At 34.6% G+C, this 19,486-nt stretch overlaps 1 protein-coding gene across 1 annotated transcript in view; it reads right to left on the reverse strand.

Moving 5' to 3' along the window:
• Positions 1-6,488: 6,488 nt before the first annotated feature.
• LOC149803209 (cholesterol transporter ABCA5-like) overlaps positions 6,489-19,486 on the reverse strand; it is a 120,621-nt gene continuing 107,623 nt past the window's right edge. The window contains exons 28-30 of the mRNA XM_089952835.1: positions 18,516-18,808; positions 11,154-11,209; positions 6,489-9,995 (exon numbers count right to left, since the gene is read on the reverse strand). Coding sequence (XP_089808961.1) covers positions 9,945-9,995; positions 11,154-11,209; positions 18,516-18,808 — 400 coding nt within the window. The 3' untranslated portion in view covers positions 6,489-9,944. The remainder of the gene's footprint in view (positions 9,996-11,153; positions 11,210-18,515; positions 18,809-19,486) is intronic.

Raw genomic sequence — 19,486 nt, forward strand, 5'->3', positions numbered from 1 at the left:
GTTTCTATATTAGTTTTCACCTAATGGCATTTTACATCTTGTATCTGTTACACTTAGTAATCATTAAATCCAATTCCTCAGGAACTATGATCACTATTACTTACAGCATCAGTAATTGTGTCATTTCACTTCAATATCAGTTGGTACAGTATTCCTACAGTATCTGCAGTTTCATATGTTTAATATCACATTGTGTTACATATCACTTTATGTGATTCTGATTGGTCCAAAATAAGCCAATGAAATTATTGTGCAGTATTTTCTTTACTGTTTGGCTGTAATCATGGGGAAAAAAGTTTATACATGTAACCCTTCCTTCTGGAATTTTTTGTTTTCAATGAACATTTTGGCAGCCATATTTCAACTTGAGTCATGAAAGGGAATTGGGGTAAAATGGTCTTGTCTAACTGAATATAGCCAGTTTATCCCCACAGGGGCTTGTTATGTCATGTATAACAATATCATATTATACAAATGGTATAAAACAAGACAAGAACAACAGCAAAAAGTAAAACTAAGGGTAGTGCTCTGTAGATAGTGTGTGTGTGGGATCTGGGTGGTATATTTGTAGTGGTACATTTAAGCATGGTTTAAATGTAAACTCACAGAAGTAAACAAACTCACTTCTAATCACAGAAGAATGTGGACATAAATCGTCACTTGACTGACAGAACTTTATCCAGCCAAAGCATATTTATGTAGTAAATATGTGATGCAAGTCCGACTTGGAATAATTTTGTTATACATCTTCTGTATGGTCTACTGTTCCAAATTAAATAATGCAAATATCCAGTCAAAAATACATTTGGTAACTATGGGAATTTCACCATCCAGTAATCCTCCTTTCATATGAATATCACAACAGTGTAGTATTTAATTGTGAAAGTAACATTTTAGGGTAAATATGGATCATGTATTCTAAGCCAACTCTAACCAGTACTGTGTGCTGTATCAAACAATCTGACATCACACACATTGGACATTCTGTGTTGAAAAATGATTTTATCTTTTGTAGAATGTTTTGTTTATTTGGATGGATGCTTATTCATTGATTTATAGTTTGCAAAATCTTATAATCTACTTCAACAGTTTGGGACTATTTTTTTACACACAACAAATGAAAGGTGCAATGTCGGTCAGAATGAACAAAATAATTTTTCATTTTCTATCTAAATAATTTCACAGAAATAAAAACTGTGATAAAAAGAATCTCAAATGTGAAAGGCATGTAAAAGCTGGACATTACTGAACTTGTTTCACAAATTCAGTATTAAATCATTACCCATTTGAGATCCTCTATTTATAACACAGGCTACAATCTCGTTTGGTTTCAAACATGACTGTATACCATCTCTTCCTTAAGAGCTTAAGCAATGTGGGTATGTGAGAAAGCTTGCCAGTAGCTTCTCGTGGGTCAGTGGTTCTTTCCAGGGTTTTCCCGGGTTTTTCCTCCACCACTGATACTGGCCGCCATGTATAGCCTATTGTGTGACGAATAATGGCATTAAACGCTACGACAACAACAACTAACATGTCCTTGTTCAATCACTACAAATATATCTGACATTAATGACACTTCCTTAACAAATACAAATTTGGATCTCCATGGGGGATACGCATGAGCTAGGCTGATCCTAACATTAACATATATTGTGGGCTGATAACAGATTATGTAGAATCTGTGCTTGGATGATTTCAGCATTAGAATGTATTCTGGGTTGATCTCAGATTAAACAGAATCTGTGCTAAGCTGATTCATGCATCAAAGTGTATTCTGGGCTGATCCCAGATTAAGTAGAATCTGTGCTAAGCTGATTCATGCATCAAAGTGTATTCTGGGCTGATCCCAGATTAAGTAGAATTAAGATGGCTGATCACAGAATATAGAAAATATTCTGATTTACAATTACATGTATCCAAACTAAATTAATTTTAGAGATCAAAATACTATGATACAAGACCACTGTGTGACTTAGACTGATCCCAGTCTATAAGACTTGTATAGTCTGGGCTGATCCCAGAATTCTTAAGACATAGGGAAATGGATGATCCCCATAACCAGATATTTTATTAAACAGGTATGGCATTATTACAGTATAGAAAATTAGTAGCTGACAGGGGAAAAATAAAGCCAAAATGAATTTGATGTCTTTTGATTTGTTTTAACCAAAACCATAAAATCTCTCAAATGGTTTGCTGGTCGATAATTGAGATGTAATAGATGTATAAAAAAGACTGATGCTGAAAGAATAAGTGAAATGAAGACATGAAAACAAAGCGAGGGAAGATCTTCACATTATAAACTACATTTAAATAACACAATACATAGGGTCAATATAAACTTTATTGTAAATATAAACATTGGCATAAAGGGGGCAAATCCTGTCACAGAACACTGCACCAGCCGAGCTTTGAATTGTTTCTTTAGGAATATCTCAGGAAGAGAGACTTGGGGGAGTTTGTAGGGATGTGAAGAGTGTCTGACACCTGTATGTGGAGCCGCAAGGGGCTGGTACGAGGTATATAGAGGCACTAATAACCGAAACTCGATAAGTCCGCTCCTGAGGATTGCTATGATAACAAACATCAGCCGATACTCCATACATGCACAGTAGGAAGCAGGTATGAAGTATTTGGGCATAATAGTTGGGAATGCATGAAGCTTGGCAATGGCCCAAACAAAGTGAAGAGAGCCCTGTGACTATGGAACAGTGTGACTGTAATGAAGGGCCACAATTTAAAGAAACGTAAGGATAAAGAAAATAATGATTGAGAATGCAATGTAGTGGAAAACACATGAACTAGGTTTTGGACTGTATTATAATCCTGATGTGCTTAAAAGTATCAATATTTGATATATGTTAAAGATTAAATCTGCAATGAAAGGGATGCATCTCTACAGATGTATCGGTTATATGACTGATGCCCCAACTGAAACAATATTTGATCACATGTTCCAACTCAGTCATCTGATTGGTTCAACATGACAACATATCTAAATTTAGTTACTAGCTTATTAACATATACTGGCTGCAATGACATAATGTCTGGGTAGAGAACCATAGTAGACAAAGAGGGGCCCAGCAAGGAGCCACAGAAGGATGCACTGTATATTACTTAAACTACATTTAACCAATTAAATTATAATGTATCTGGAACTCACAGGAAGAAGTTATAAAGTCAATACAAGCAAATGTTCAAGATGCACAACATGGTCGTGAAAGTACTTTTAGGAAGCACACCATAGAATGAAACACATGGCTACGTAATGTATGCAACCGTCTTTGAGCAGACTGAATCCTGTTGGGGTCTAATCGGATGTAGCACATGTGTCATAAAGATCAGCAAGCTAATGTTTTGGATTAAAGGGTCTTTTATGGCAATGGCAGCAATTATTAACATGCATTGTTTATGCTGAACATAACAGTTTTAAGCAAGCCAGAAACAGTCTCCATCGAAAAAAAATATATGAGCAGAGGATCATTTCCAACTTAATTGTCTGTGATATCACTGACCAGACAATGCTAGGTTAAATACTGTTCCACACACAACACTGGACACAGAGGATACCTATAGAATGAAATGCTGATACTTGCACACAATGGGTCTGTTTGTGAAGATGTCACACCTGGAATCCTCAGGTAATTTAAGGATGAAATTCTTTGCAATGACTGAACTGTAATTTTGTTACATCTCCTAGAACTGCCCCCAAGCCCCAACCCTCTGGTAACATTTAACACACAGTAGTCTGTCAGTCTCCTGAAAAGGTTCCAATGACCAGCTTGCAGTCTGCCAAGTACAACCAAACAGTAAACCAATGAAGTTGCAAGCTGTTGGTATGTAACAAAATACATTAGTACATCCTCGGTTAATGATATCCACTGTAGCAGTTATCACAATAAATAAACTTTTGCTTCTTGGTCCACATTTTTCTCTCCAAAAGACAGCTGATACAGAGACAAAAGATAGTGAAATACCGGACAGAATGATGGGGGGAAGATGTCCCTGAGAGCATTTCCTGCAAAATAACCTGAAAAATCTGTCAGACTAGTGAAGAATCAAAATAAAATTGTATTCCTTTACCTTGATTCACCTTGCCATTTAAGAAGAATGAAATACCATTCCATTTGAAAAGGAACATAGGCCACAACTTTAAGTCAGACCTGCATTCAGAGGGAGCAAGATCTTAGATGATGACTGAGGTAGTCTGGACTCCACATTGTACAGATCAAAAGTGATAACTAAATACTCGTGAAATGAAGTAGGCCAGATTGTCTGTTCATTGGTTGCACTGGGTTTAATGCCATTTTTTTTCGCACATGATATGATATACAAGTTAGACAGTATAGCTGGTAGAGGAAGATCCTGGGGAAATCCTGGAAAGTAGGTATAATGGTACCAATTGCAAAAGTCCAGGTGGGTGGCGCCTAAGGGTAGGGAACATTGCATTCATAAATAAAGAACAACACTAGCTGTGATTGGTGCATTATGTAAGAGTTGTACTTTCTATTAGGCTTTTAAAAAAAGTTGAGGCTCTTGAAAACATGTGAGTTTATGTTAATTTCTATCTAGATCATATTTTGTATTTTTTATGATTTTTAAAAATATGGTACACATAGCTGAAAATGTGTCAGTTGTGACTAGATAACTGTTACCCCTGTCTAGTTCCAGTAGAGTTATCTCTCTTAAATGCAATGGAGTGCCTGGTTCTGTCATTGTCAAATTGACAATCTAACACTGCTCTCTAGAAAAGTGTGTGACATGCATGCTAAAGTAGGATAGAAAATATATTTATTTCCCCGAACATTAGCATTAAGGTCAATGGAAAAACAATTGGTATTGTGATACCAGAACCACCGACCTACAGGTAGCTGTTGGCAAACCACGAGTCTCTAACCCATGCAGGCAGAGGTGAGATGGCAGTGATCAGTTAAGGTTAGTGTCCTAGACCGCTCAGCTGCCTGGGGCCCTGACTGTTTATTTGGTGATATAGGTTCACTTTGGCCAGCAAAGACCAGAGAACCTTGATATCAGTTTTACACAACCTGCTTACTCTACCAAGTGTTTAAATGACATTTAAAGCAAGGTGTATGGAGAGAATCAGGGTATGCCAAGTTGTCGAGGTAGGTAGACAGATCAACAAAATTCTCATATTTAAGTATCTGCCTGTAACGACCTGTGGGTTGATATAATATCGTGGATATGGAACTAGGTCAAGGGCTTCAATCACGTAACCTCTCTGAAGCATAAGTAGAAGTACTGTAGCTGCATAGTTTCACTATTTGTAGCAGATTTAAAGTCGTCTTATTCAAAAGACAATGACGGTAAGTGACCATGTCAAATCTAGAGCTCATAGATGATAACTGGCCTAGGTTCGGTTGATCGAAGCCCTAGTATACCATTTATCATTTAATCTACTGACATGGGGGATTAACCCAGCATAATCTTTACTCAAGAGCTATGCTAATCTCACAGGTGATGATGATCCTGATTATGAAAAGCTTGAAAACCCTGGTAAAAACAAGGCATGCTGTAGTTTACTAAGTGAGGTGGAGAATAAAAATATGAACTGCAATCATCTGAGCCCTAAGGTACAAAAATTGGATGGATACTTTCCTTGTCCATGCATGGTGCTGTTGTACCAATGGTCAGTATAAAGAATCTATGTATCTCTTTATGCTAGTACTGAACAAGATTAACATGACAAGTTATTGGTGTTATCATTACTGAAGTCTCCATTATTCACCAGTATATTTCCTAGCCATAATCAATCAAGTGCAGGACTGTAGTCGATTCTTTTATCTCTCTACTTCTGTAGTCAAGATGATAATGTATATATTTCAAACAATCTGAAATTGTTTTGTTAGGATACAACAATTCTGCATCAGTGTCTGTTATGTGAAGTGATTTTTTTTGTGATAGTGTTTCGGGGCATTTAGGAACAACTTAAGCAAACAGGATTTTTTTCCTGCTCTAAAGCTAAAAGTAATTCCCCAATTCGATCATTATTCCTTAAGTTCCGACACTGTCCTATATCAGGTCACAAATGGTGAGTCTTGGTGATGTGGGGTCTGATCTATTGTTTTGGTGACCTCTATGATTTTATGTTTGCCATGTTTGCTATGTTTGCTTAGAATGCACCACATATGACAACAATCTCATTAGAAATCCAAAAATGAATATGGAGGTTAAAGTTCAGCAGATGTGATTAAATTCACATAAATATCACTCAATAATGAGACTCAAACCAACTGTCTGCAACTCTGAAAGCCCAGCGAATGTGACTGATCATGTGATATTATCTGCATACCCTTGACTTTAATTGAATCTTTGAATACTGATACAAATGATGGTTATTTTGAGGGGTTCTGGTCAGGTACACTGAATGTGCTTCTACTGTGAGTCGTTACAGCAAATTAAAACTGAAAATAGCTTCTTGCATGAGTCAATGTCTTCCTCACCATTTTCAATGAACAAGAACAAAACCATTATACAATTTTTTTTTTTATTTCTACACACGTCAAACTACATGTAACTATCACCAGTCCCATAATGTTGAAAGGAGATAGAAAAATCAGAAACAAACTCTCACATAAAGTCCTATACTAATGATTAACAAAATGAGAACACAGTTATTAGTAAGGTAAAATTTATTATGAACATTTGCTACATGTAAGTACAATTAATGAAGATCATCACATTGTGCATAAACTAGAGTTAAATAATTATCATTATATATTAAAAGCCATTAACTGTTTCAAACAGAAATCATATATATAAGCATAAAAAAGAATATTATACACACAGCAGTACTAAATTATTTATTTTAATAATGGCATAATACTGAAAGGCAATACGTATTTTGAATTCAGATACTTTCAAGAGTATAAATTGTTTGTCATGGTTTTGTGAAAAATGGCATTTTTTATGAGGAGCTGTAGTGGACAAAAGCTGGTCCAATGAGAAATTTGCAGTTGAAATTTTGATGTCATATGTAGAGAAATCCAAAATCACGTGTTGGAACAAATTGCATATCCTTAAAGTTCCATTTTCTAGATCAAGATTTTAGATATTATATGCTGGTGGTTTAAAGTTTTATTTCCTAGGTCGATGTTTTACAGTGTAGATTTTGAATTATGCAGTGACGATTGAAATTTCAATATCATATATCAAGAATCCCTACTTCACACGTTGAATGTGAGTGCTTGTGATGAAAATTCCATTTCATATGGCGAGTATTTATATTTCATCTGTTGAATTTCAACCTCCTTTTTTAAAAATAACATGGTCCGTTCATGTGAGTGACCTCTAGCGAAGAAATTCATAGTAATTCTTGACCTGTGAATGGTAACTTTCAAACTGTAAATGCATGAAATGTAATGGCGCCTCATAACTGAATACACATATGATGTATCTTAATACTTGATATTATTTTGAATTGTTAATGCGGACTCTGTGTAATGTTACTTTTAACACCAACACATCATTTCACCATATAAAAATAGCAATTCTGACAAGCACAATAAAATGTCCAACACCGCTGTGTAATTCAACAGATATAATATAAAAACTTAACATAAAAAATGGAACTTTCAGCACAATAAATGTGATTCAACATACCTAATTTGAAACTTTTGATGTATGACATTAAAATTTCAACAATCGCCATGTAATTCAGAAGATACAATCTCAAAACTCGACATTGGACATCGAATTTTCAACCAACGCTGTGTAATTCAACAGATGAAATCTAAATACTCAACATATGAAATAACTTTCAACATAAACTCTTTAAACCAATACGTAAATTAGGAATTCTTGACTTATGACATTGAAATTTCAACCACTGCTGTATAATTCAAACAACACAATCTAAAACCTCGACATAGAAAATGGAACTTTAAGGACAAGCATTTTTGATACAACATGTGAAATTGGAATTCTGGGCATATGACATTAAAAAATTTGGAGGACAACATTCTGATTGGACCAGCTTTTGTCCGCTATGGCACTTCATAATTTTTGTACTTCAATTTGTGGATAGGGGGAGGGATTAAACAGTCTCCACAGAAGAATCACTGTTCACTAGGTCTTTAAATTTGTAGATTTGGGAAGGGATTATATCATTTCCACTGACGGATCAATGTTCACTGAGTCTTTAAATGTGTGCACTGGGGAAGGGGTTATAATGTCTCCATAGAAGGATCTTGGCTATCTGGGTTTTTATATTTATCAACTGAGGAAGGGGTTATATTGTCTCCACAGATGGATCACTGTTCACTGGGTTTTTATATTTATCAATTGGATCACTGTTCACTGGGTTTTTATATTTATCAATTGGATCACTGTTCACTGAGTTTTTATATTTATGGATTGAGAAAGGGGTTATATTGTCTCCACAGAAAGATCACTTTTCACAGGATCTTTCATTTTGTGGATTGGGGAAGGAGATAAATTCCATCCGAAGGATCATCGTTCACTGGAGTCTTCAAATTTGATACCCAATGCAAAATAGTGCATTGAAAATTTAATAATAATTATCACATCAAGTACAACAAAAATGCCAAGAAAGATGTCTTGTAAAACATACATCGAAACCTATTAACAATAATTATATGTAAGTAAATCATATGTTGTTGACAAGATTAATGTGATCACCAGTGAATGGCAACTGATGTACATGCATGTAAATGTAACCTTTCTTTATTTGGAACCTTAAAATTCACATATGGGCATAAGTGAACTTGTCTCCCATTTTGAATAAATAAATCTCTCAGTTCAACAATATGAATTTAGCAATGTTTTGAATCATAGGGATTTTGACTAATAATTTCTATCTGAAATCTAACTTGTCTAACATAAAGTGTTAAGTAAATGTATGATAAACCTGCAAGAAAAACAGACTAAATGAATCTTTGTACAAAATACAGTAAAGTTCACATCATGTAAAAGGTACTATAGCAAAAAAAGTCATATAATGAGCAGTCTCATAATCCAGGAAAAATGTGTGTGATTTGGATTTTTAACGTAGCTTTAATGATTTTTCAGTCATATCGCTACGATATCTGCATTGTGGCAGTTTATAGTGATGTCTAGCACTGGGGCATCATGCCACAGACATCATGTCCCACCCAGTCACATTATCCTAACACTACCCTCCTAATGTTTTTTTATAGGTCTTTGGTAGGACTTGGTTGGGATTCAAACCCACGACCTCTCCCATCTGAGGCAGATGCTGTAAGTACTTAGACCACTGGAATGGTCCTCCATGAAAAATGAAACTGCTTTGTCACATTTTGATATAATGAGATCTGCATCATAATGAGTTAAATTTTCATATCCTCTGTATAATTAAATACATTCAAAATACTATCAATGACACATTCTGTGCTTGGCCATTTTCAATAGGCCTTTATATCAGTAAGGTGTGACTTTATCTGGAGATTACTGACCTTTGAGGAGTCTCAATGACCTGGACCTTTGGTAAAGATATGTGTGGGCTTGAACTGTACTTACTGTACAGAAAGCATTAATTCATATGTGGATAATAAAGTGTCCATCCTATTTCATCCAGGTCTGTGAAATTGAACTGATGTTACTGAATGAAAACCATTTTTGTTCTTTTGGTCAAAGTGATCTTGAACGTTAAGCTTGTAACCATGCAACTAATAGGCTTTCTATCTTCATCAGGAAGAGTTTACCTGTTTAGTCTGATGAAGGCAGGTGCTGTAGAAGTGAAGTTATCATGCAGACAATGAAATGTTCATAGATGAACAGGGAGTAAGTCATTGCATAATGCATTCTGTCAAACATCTGGTATATACAAGTGTACACATAGACTAGGCCCTCAAACTAAATATTTCTGGGAAGAACAGAAATGAAGGCTCTCTGTGTTACATCCTCACTGAGTCTATGTGAAAGCTATAAGTCACTTCCTCTCTTTCCTATTCTGTTTCTCCCGAGTCAAGCTGTTTCTTAGCAAAGTCAAGGAAAATCTGAAAGAAAAATCATGATTATTGATTCTAGAGTTAACTGACTGTAAAATATTACCTGATATATCAATGTGGTGGTGGCAGTGGTAGATAAAGTAGAGTGTGTGTGTTATTTAGATTTTTAACACAGCTTTAACAATTTTCCAGTCGCATTGCTATGATGCCTGCAGTGTGACAGCTTATAGTGATGTCTAGCACTATGACATCATGCTGCAGACATGTAGCATCATGTCCCACAAGGTCACATTATCCTGACACCTGGCCGACCAGTCCTAACACTAACCTCTTAATGGTGTGCACCAAGCAAGGCAGCTGCCTGTAGCATTTTTACAAGTTTTTTGTATGACTCACAGGGGTTAAACCCCGCGACTTCCCACATCTGAGGCAGATGCTGTAACCTCTGAGGCAAGCAGAGCTGTGTATAAGTTAGAAGTAGAGAATAATTTTAGGATGCTGGAACACTCTGTAAGTGGATTGTTCTTTTGGGAGTGAGTGAGTATCTTTTAAGATGAAAATGGTAACCATTAATCTTTTACCTTTAAGATTCCAAAAAGGCGATGATGCCAAAGTCACCCTGTTCATCACAGTTATGATACCATGATGATGATGATGATAATAACAAAAACAAAAATGATGATGACAATTATAACACCATAATCATTTTATGTGAATTCAACAAGCTATATGAATGAATCTAATTCTGGGCTCTCTATTAATCACAAATTCACCACAATGTCAACATCATGGACTGAAAAAGATGCAATGACTATTATACATTTTCCAGTGTGGACTAACAATGACAGACATAAAGACTCTAGTACTTATTTCAGTGTGGACTAACAATAATGGACATAATAAAGACTCCAGTACCTATTTCAGTGTGGACTAACAGTAATGGACATAATAAAGACTCCAGTACCTATTTCAGTGTGGACTAGCAATAATGGACATAATAAAGACTCCAGTACCTATTTCAGTGTGGACTAACAATAATGGATATAATAAAGACTCCAGTACCTATTTCAGTGTGGACTAACAATAATGGACATAATAAAGACTCCAGTACCTATTTTGGTGTGGACTAACAATAATGGACACAATAAAGACTCTAGTACCTATTCCAGTGTGGACTAACAATGACAGACATAATGACTACTATACCTGTTCCAGTGTGGATTGGCTAAAGCTGTATTCTTCGATTCCATTATTTTTCTTCCCTGAAAGATGAATAAATTTGAAAAAATGTTACTTTCTATTCTTTTCTAAAATAACAAGCAAAACAGCCTACATATGTTACTTGCTCAAAGATGAGATTTCAGATGTTCTTACTCTCATCATTAACAATTCTATATTTTCCATCTACTCATTGCCACCTGTCAAATATCAATGCATTTTTATTTAGGTACAAAGAAATTCTGGAAGATCATTATAGATTCTGCAGCACACTTATCATATTAATTCAAAGTGACTCAACTGCTGTAACAACGGTTGGTGGTAGTTTGGGAAAATGTTTTAAACAAAACTTTCTGCATGTATTTTTTCATATAGTTGTATAGTTGTTATCATTTTTTTTCAAAAGTAACTTTCAATAAATTCCAAATACAGCATAATTCCCTGCTTATAGATGTAAAGAAAAGGCTGCACTTAGCTAACCTGATATTGTCAACAATCAACATCATGAACTTGCCATTTTAATTTCTGAACTAATTACACATAATGCACATGGGATTATCTTCAGTTTGCAATAACAATAAAGTTTAAATCATAGGGTTGTTGTAAATATAAAATGCATTTATGATTAAAATTTAAACTTTCTTATTATTATGTAGATTGTATAGTTCCCACAACTCAGATATAAAAAGCACTCAATGATGCATGAGATGATCCCTAAAGCAGAAGAAACCAGAAAACAAATACACTGGAGCTAACTGACTGCAAAGCTGGCAACTTGATGCCATCTTTTAAAAAAACTGTTCATACACTTGAAAGGCTCCAATATAAATAGCGACCATAACTCTGTTAATATTTTGTCAGTGAAAAATAAAACTTAATTTCTTAATGTAAAGCCTCATGCAAAATATGGTTTCAGTCCATTAAGTGTCTAAAAAGTTACAGAGTGAAAACAAACTTAAAGGACGATAACTCTGTAATATTTTGTAAGTGAAAAATCATATTTTTTTAATGTAATGCCTCATGCAAAATTTAGTTTCAGACCATTAAGTTTCTAAAAAGTTAGATTGAAAACTAACTTGAAGGACAATGTCTTATGCCAAATACAGGTCATAACTCAAATAAATTAAGCTGGAAAAGAGTGAATATTACACCAAACCAAGACTTTTCTGATGTACAGTCTTGTACCAAATTTGAACTGGATCCATGAAATCCTTCAAATTTTACTGAGTGGAAACAAACTGTAATACATCTGACATGATATGTCAAAGAGGCATGGCTAACACAACATGCTCATCAAATGATATGTCAAAGAGGCATGGCTAACAATATGCTCATTAACAGATATGGCAAAGAGGCATGGCTAACACAATGTGCTCATTAAATGATATGGCAAAGAGACATGGCTAACACAATATGCTCATCAACAGATATGGCAAAGAGGCATGGCTAACATAATATGCTCATCAACAGACATGGCAAAGAGGCATGGCTAACACAACGTGCTCATCAAATGATATGGCAAAGAGGCATGGCTAACACAATATGCTCATCAACAGACATGGCAAAGAGGCATGGCTAACACAACATGCTCATCAAATGATATGTCAAAGAGGCATGGCTAACACAACATGCTCATCAATATATATACGGCAAAGAGGCATGGCTAACACAACATGCTCATTAAACGATATGTCAAAGAGGCATGGCTAACACAACATGCTCATCAATATATATATATATGTCAAAGAGGCATGGCTAACAACATGCTCATTAAATGATATGGCAAAGAGGCATGGCTAACACAACATGCTCATCAATATATATGTCAAAGAGGCATGGCTAACACAACATGCTCATTAAATGATATGGCAAAGAGGCATGGCTAACACAACATGCTCATTAAACGATATGTCAAAGAGGCATGGCTAACACAACATGCTCATTAGACGATATGTCAAAGAGGCATGGCTAACAACATGCTCATTAAATGATATGGCAAAGAGGCATGGCTAACACAACATGCTCATCAAATGATATGGCAAAGAGGCATGGCTAACACAATATGCTCATCAAATGATATGTCAAAGAGGCATGGCTAACACAATATGCTCATCAAATGATATGTCAAAGAGGCATGGCTAACACAATGTGCTCATCAAATGATATATCAAAGAGGCATGGCTAACAATATGCTCATCAACAGATGTGGCAAGAGTCTACACAAATTTGAACCTATAATTGTGACCTCTATCAGGTCTTCTTAGACTTTGCAAAGATGCAACTTGATTCAGGAGAGATTGACTCTAAAGAGGAACATGCAAGTAAGAATATTTCAATTGTTTTTATTCATACTTATTTTATGTACAGCAATTTACTGATTTAAAATGCTTTTGGTTGAAATGTGTTTTCTGTGTTCATCTTTTCTGCCCCAAAACATACTATAGTCAATCAGAAAAAGACTTCAAAGGCAATTATTTATCCAGTTTTTATGCCTTGCATAATTATTCAGTTTTGAATTTCTGTCAGTTGTTTTCATCTCTTCCATCATCCATTCCTTAACACAGTTATTATCACTACTCCTCCTAAACTAATGCCATAAAAAATGAACACATTCATCTAATTGTTGATTTGGTTCTAATAAAAATTGTGTTTCTTGGATAGACAATATGGCTGCCACATTGTCCATCTTGAAAATCTTGCTATCACTAGTCTCTCTTAAAGAACTACTGTATCAACATGGGATTTTCACAAAGACTATTAAAGATCTCTGGTTGGTCCTTAAAAAAAATTGTGCCATCCTCATATCTAATATGGCTACTGCAGCAGCTGTCTTGAAAATGTTATCAGTACTCCTCAAGGATGGATGGTCATACTGTCTTGGGAATTTCACCAAAAGACTTCTTATAATGTCAAGTAAGGAATTTCACCAAAAGACTTCTTATAATGTCAAGTTGGGAATTTCACCAAAAGACTTCTTATAATGTCAAGTTGGTCCAATATCAAACTGCTACTGATATAAATCCAATAAAGCCAGCATAGCAGCCATCTTGAAAATCTTGTTACTACATATGAATATTAGTGGTTGTTTCAACACTTGGCAGTTAAAATGAAGAAGTGGTATTACCTTAGATTCCTGTGAAACAATTTTGGCCAGTAGTGCATTAGTCCCTTCAAAAGGGATCTTTGTTTCCATTTATATTTCTTGTCTACTGCCTTTCAATTTGGCATCTTCTCAAACCTTCTCATGTGAATCAGAGCAATGAATGCTGATAGGATTTTTAATTGGTCATTATTCAAGTGCTTTTTATAAAACTGTATTTGACCACAAAGTGGAAATCAGGCATAAGTGACTGTAATGACATGATCTGAAGTTTAAGAAATTAATGATACTGCAAAATCTGGGTAGTTGGCATCTGAGAATTTTCAGACTCAAAATTCCCTGACTTTGCTGTTACTTTTAAATGACCTGAGCAGTTATTTTTCGCCAATTTGTTTCATTCTAAAGAGAAAATATATTGGCAGCAGTTATTTTCAACAATAATCAAGTGCATATGTTTTACTATTTTTCAGAGTTTGAAAGCTGGCCACTAACTTCCCCATAACTAGTCCAGACTACCTTTCATTTGAAACAAATGGCTGGAGGTGTGGAACACATGACTTGTTGCCACTAATCATGTACATATTAGAACAAATAGCAAGAAATTACACGAATCAGGCACAATAACAATTCAATTGTGCTCAAGCACTGATCTTGGATTTAAAAGCACAGTAAGTGGCCAGCTATACTTCAACACTTTAAACGGCACCATGATTAATTAGAAAGCTGTTCACAACAGTAAGATGCAAAAGTCGTGGTAGAAACTTGCTGCACCTAGCTGAAATTGTCAGTACTTTGTGAAAATTCATTATGAGATTAAAACATACTTCAGACATCTAGGTACTAATATAAACAGGCTTCTAGGTATTGATATAAACAGCCTTCTAGGTATTGATATAAGCAGGTTTCTTGGTATTGATATAAACATACATCTAGGTATTGATATAACAGGCTTCTAGGTATTGATATAAACATACATCTAGGTATTGATATAAACAGGTATCTAGATATTGATATAAACAGACTTCTAGGTATTGATATAAACATAATCTAGGTATTGATATAAACAAGCTTCTAGGTATTGATATAAACAGGCTTCTAGGTATTGATATAACAGGCTTCTAGGTATTGATATAAACATACATCTAGGTATTGATATAAACAGGTATCTAGATATTGATATAAACAGACTTCTAGGTATTGATATAAACATAATCTAGGTATTGATATAAACAAGCTTCTAGGTATTGATATAAACAGGCTTCTAGGTATTGATATAAACATACATCTAGGTATTGATATAAACATACATCTAGGTATTGATATAAACAAGCTTCTAGGTATTAATATAAACAGGCTTCTAGGTATTGATATAAACAGACATCTAGGTATTAATATAAACAGACATCTAGGTATTTATATAAACATATATCTAGGTATTGATATAAACAGACTTCTAGGTACTGATATAAACAGACATCTAGGTATTGATATAAACATACATCTAGGTATTTATATAAACAGGCTTCTAGGTATTGATATAAACAGGCTTCTAGGTATTGATATAAACATACATCTAGGTATTGATATAAACATACATCTAGGTATTTATATAAACAGACATCTAGGTATTAATATAAACAGACATCTAGGTATTGATATAAACAGGCTTCTAGGTATTGATATAAACATACATCTAGGTATTGATATAAACATACATCTAGGTATTTATATAAACAGACATCTAGGTATTAATATAAATAGACATCTAGGTATTAATATAAACAGACATCTAGGTATTGATATAAACAGGCTTCTTATGTATTGATATAAACAGGCTTCTAGGTATTAATATAAACACGCTTCTAAGTATTAATATAAACAGACATCTAGGTATTAATATAAACAGGCATCTAGGTATTGATAAAAACAGGCTTCTAGGTATTGATATAAACAGACATCTAGGTATTAATATAAACAGGCTTCTAGGTATTAATATAAACAGACATCTAGGTATTGATATAAACAGACATCTAGGTATTAATATAAACAGACATCAAGGTATTAATATAAACAGACATCTAGGTATTAATATAAACAGGCATCTAGGTATTGATAAAAACAGGCTTCTAGGTATTGATATAAACAGATGGTATTAATATAAACAGACATCTAGGTATTAATATAAACAGGCTTCTAGGTATTGATATAAACCGGCTTCTAGGTGTTAATATAAACAGGCTTCTAGGCATTAATATAAACAGGCTTCTAGGTATTAATATAAACAGGCTTCTAGGTATTGATAAAAACAGGCTTCTAGGTTTTGATATAAACAGGCTGCTAGGTATTAATATAAACAGACATCTAGGTATTGATATAAACAGACATCTAGGTATTAATATAAACGTATATCTAGGTATTGATATAAACAGGCTTCTAGGTATTAATATAAACAGGCTTCTAGGTATTGATATAAACAGACATCTAGGTATTAATATAAACAGGCTTCTAGGTATTAATATAAACAGGCTTCTAGGTATTAATATAAAGAGACATCTAGGTATTAATATAAACAGGCTTCTGGTTATTGATATAAACAGGCTTCTAGGTATGAATATAAACAGGCTTCTAGATATTGATATAAACAGGCTTCTAGGTATTAATATAAACAGACATCCAGGTATTAATATAAACAGACGTCTAGGTATTAATAAACAGGCATCTAGGTATTGATAAAAACAGGCTTCTAGGTATTGATATAAACAGATGGTATTAATATAAACAGACATCTAGGTGTTAATATAAACAGGCTTCTAGGTATTGATATAAACAGGCTTCCAGGTGTTAATATAAACAGGCTTCTAGGTATTGATAAAAACAGGCTTCTAGGTATTGATATAAACAGACATCTAGGTATTAATATAAGCAGGCTTCTAGGTATTAATATAAACAGGCTTCTAGGTATTGATATAAACTGGCTTCTAGGTATTGATATAAACTGGCTTCTAGGTATTAATATAAACAGACATCTAGGTATCAATATAAACAGGCTTCTAGGTATTAATATAAACAGGCTTCTAGGTATTGATATAAACAGACATCTAGGTATCAATATAAACAGGCTTCAAGGTATTAATATAAACAGGCTTCTAGGTATTAATATAAACAGGCTTCTAGGTATTGATATAAACAGGCTTCTGATGTATACTTGAGTCTCAAACTGGAAGAAACAGATTTAATATTTTGTACCAGCTGCATAGTTTGTCATTGATGTTGTCTTAATCTGAAACCAAATATCTGATAATGTCAAGAGAGTGAAAACCAATCTGGACCAGGGACATTCATTTGTTGTTTCTATTCCACCAATTAAGAAGATATATGAGAGAATGCCATCATCCTGGAAACATCTTTGCTAGCCAAGTTTCTGATAACCCTATCTACACCTTGGCGGACCAAACAGCTATATTAGTGCTTTGTCCTGGCAACATCTATTGGATTTCATGTAAGGGAGGCCCTTAGTATGTAATGCCAACTAACCAATAGCGTGGTGCATCATACATTGGCTGAAAACAGTGGTGGCAATTGACCTAAAAAGGATACTTTGTAAGTTTAACATCGAAAGTATGACTATATACCAGATGGAAGCCATTACAGTCTATATTAGTGATAGGTATTTGTGCAAACAAAGACTGGTACTTGAAAAGTGTTTATTTATCAGTCCATTCAAGTTGTGTACTCCCCTTGTCTTGATCACATAGGAACAGTATTCAAATCTGAACAGCTTAATTTTGATTGGATGCAGTGGTTGCCAAGTTTGTTGGGTGTTTATAAAATATGTCCAAACTACATATTAACCTAGTTTCTGGTAACTGTATGTTCTGTACTAATGATGCTATACAAGGTACTCAAATATATCTGGTCACTTATTGTACTTTAATTTGTTTGCACTAACTTTTGGTACCTTATACATAACAAGAAGTATAAGTATCTCACACATTTTTTTGAGACAAAGCTTTTCATAGCTTAAAATTGAATGCTCCGTAATTATTCCACTGCATATTTTCAAAAATGTTTTTTCACCACACCTTACCCTGATCCAAGAGAACCCTATTAGGTGAAACAGCTCTGACTTGGTGAAACATAAAACTCAAAGGATCGAACCTAGTACTTAAGTGGTGCAAAATGAGTGTCACCACTTTACTAACTACAGCAGATTGGATAACAAGTTTCAATTTTTTCCCCCTCTAACTCACCCTCCTCCAAATCAGTGAAAATCTTGCCAAGAGACCTCGCATGCTCCATGGGGATTCTGTACTGTGCTCTATCTCCAAACCTTTCCAGAAAAATGCAGTTCGGGAACAGTTCTCTAATGTACTGATGAAGGCTTTCCATTCGCTGATCATAACTGGCCATGCTGACGTGACTCGGGCAGACATCTATATCCGCATCATTGGATTGTGCATGGGTTGCTTCCCCTTTAAGCTTCACCTCAAGGAGGTAACCACTACCATACTTGGTCTTCAAATGCTGACTGGATCCTATACATCTAGAATGTTATATAAAGAACAAATTAAAGAAATTAAATACTGTGAATTAATTATTTTTCATGGTAGACCAATTTTAGTGAAGTTTGTGTTTATCTTAAACCACAAATTTCAAGACCCAATGAAATATTTTCCACCTTCAAGACATCATACATCCCATACACAGCCTGGTCTCTGTACTATTTGGAATACATATCTTATCAGAGACTCTGTAAAGTCTCTGTATTATTTGGAAAACATATCATCACAACAATCTGTCTCAGTCTGTAGTCATTGGAACACAAATCTTTTCATCCCATCCATCTGTCTCTGTAGTCATTGGAATACACATCTTTTCATCCCATCCATCTGTCTCTGTAATCATTGGAATACACATCTTTTCATCCAATCCATCTGTCTCTATAGTCACTGTAATATATATCTTTTGTCACAACCATCTGTCCCTGTAGTCATTGGAATACATATTTTTTTTATCACAACCATCTGTCCCTAGTCATTGGTATAGACATCTTTTCATCACAACCATCTGTCCCTGTAGTCATTGGAATACACATCTTTTCATCCCATTCATCTGTCCCTGTAGTCATTGGAATACACATCTTGTCATCACAACCATCTGTCTCTGTAGTCATCACAATACATATCTTTTTGCCACAGCCATTTATCTCTATAGTCCTAAC

Source organism: Sinohyriopsis cumingii, chromosome 3 (assembly GCF_028554795.1).
Source record: "Sinohyriopsis cumingii isolate HCF-2022 chromosome 3, ASM2855479v2, whole genome shotgun sequence".
Classification (NCBI taxonomy): Eukaryota; Metazoa; Mollusca; class Bivalvia; order Unionida; family Unionidae; genus Sinohyriopsis; species Sinohyriopsis cumingii.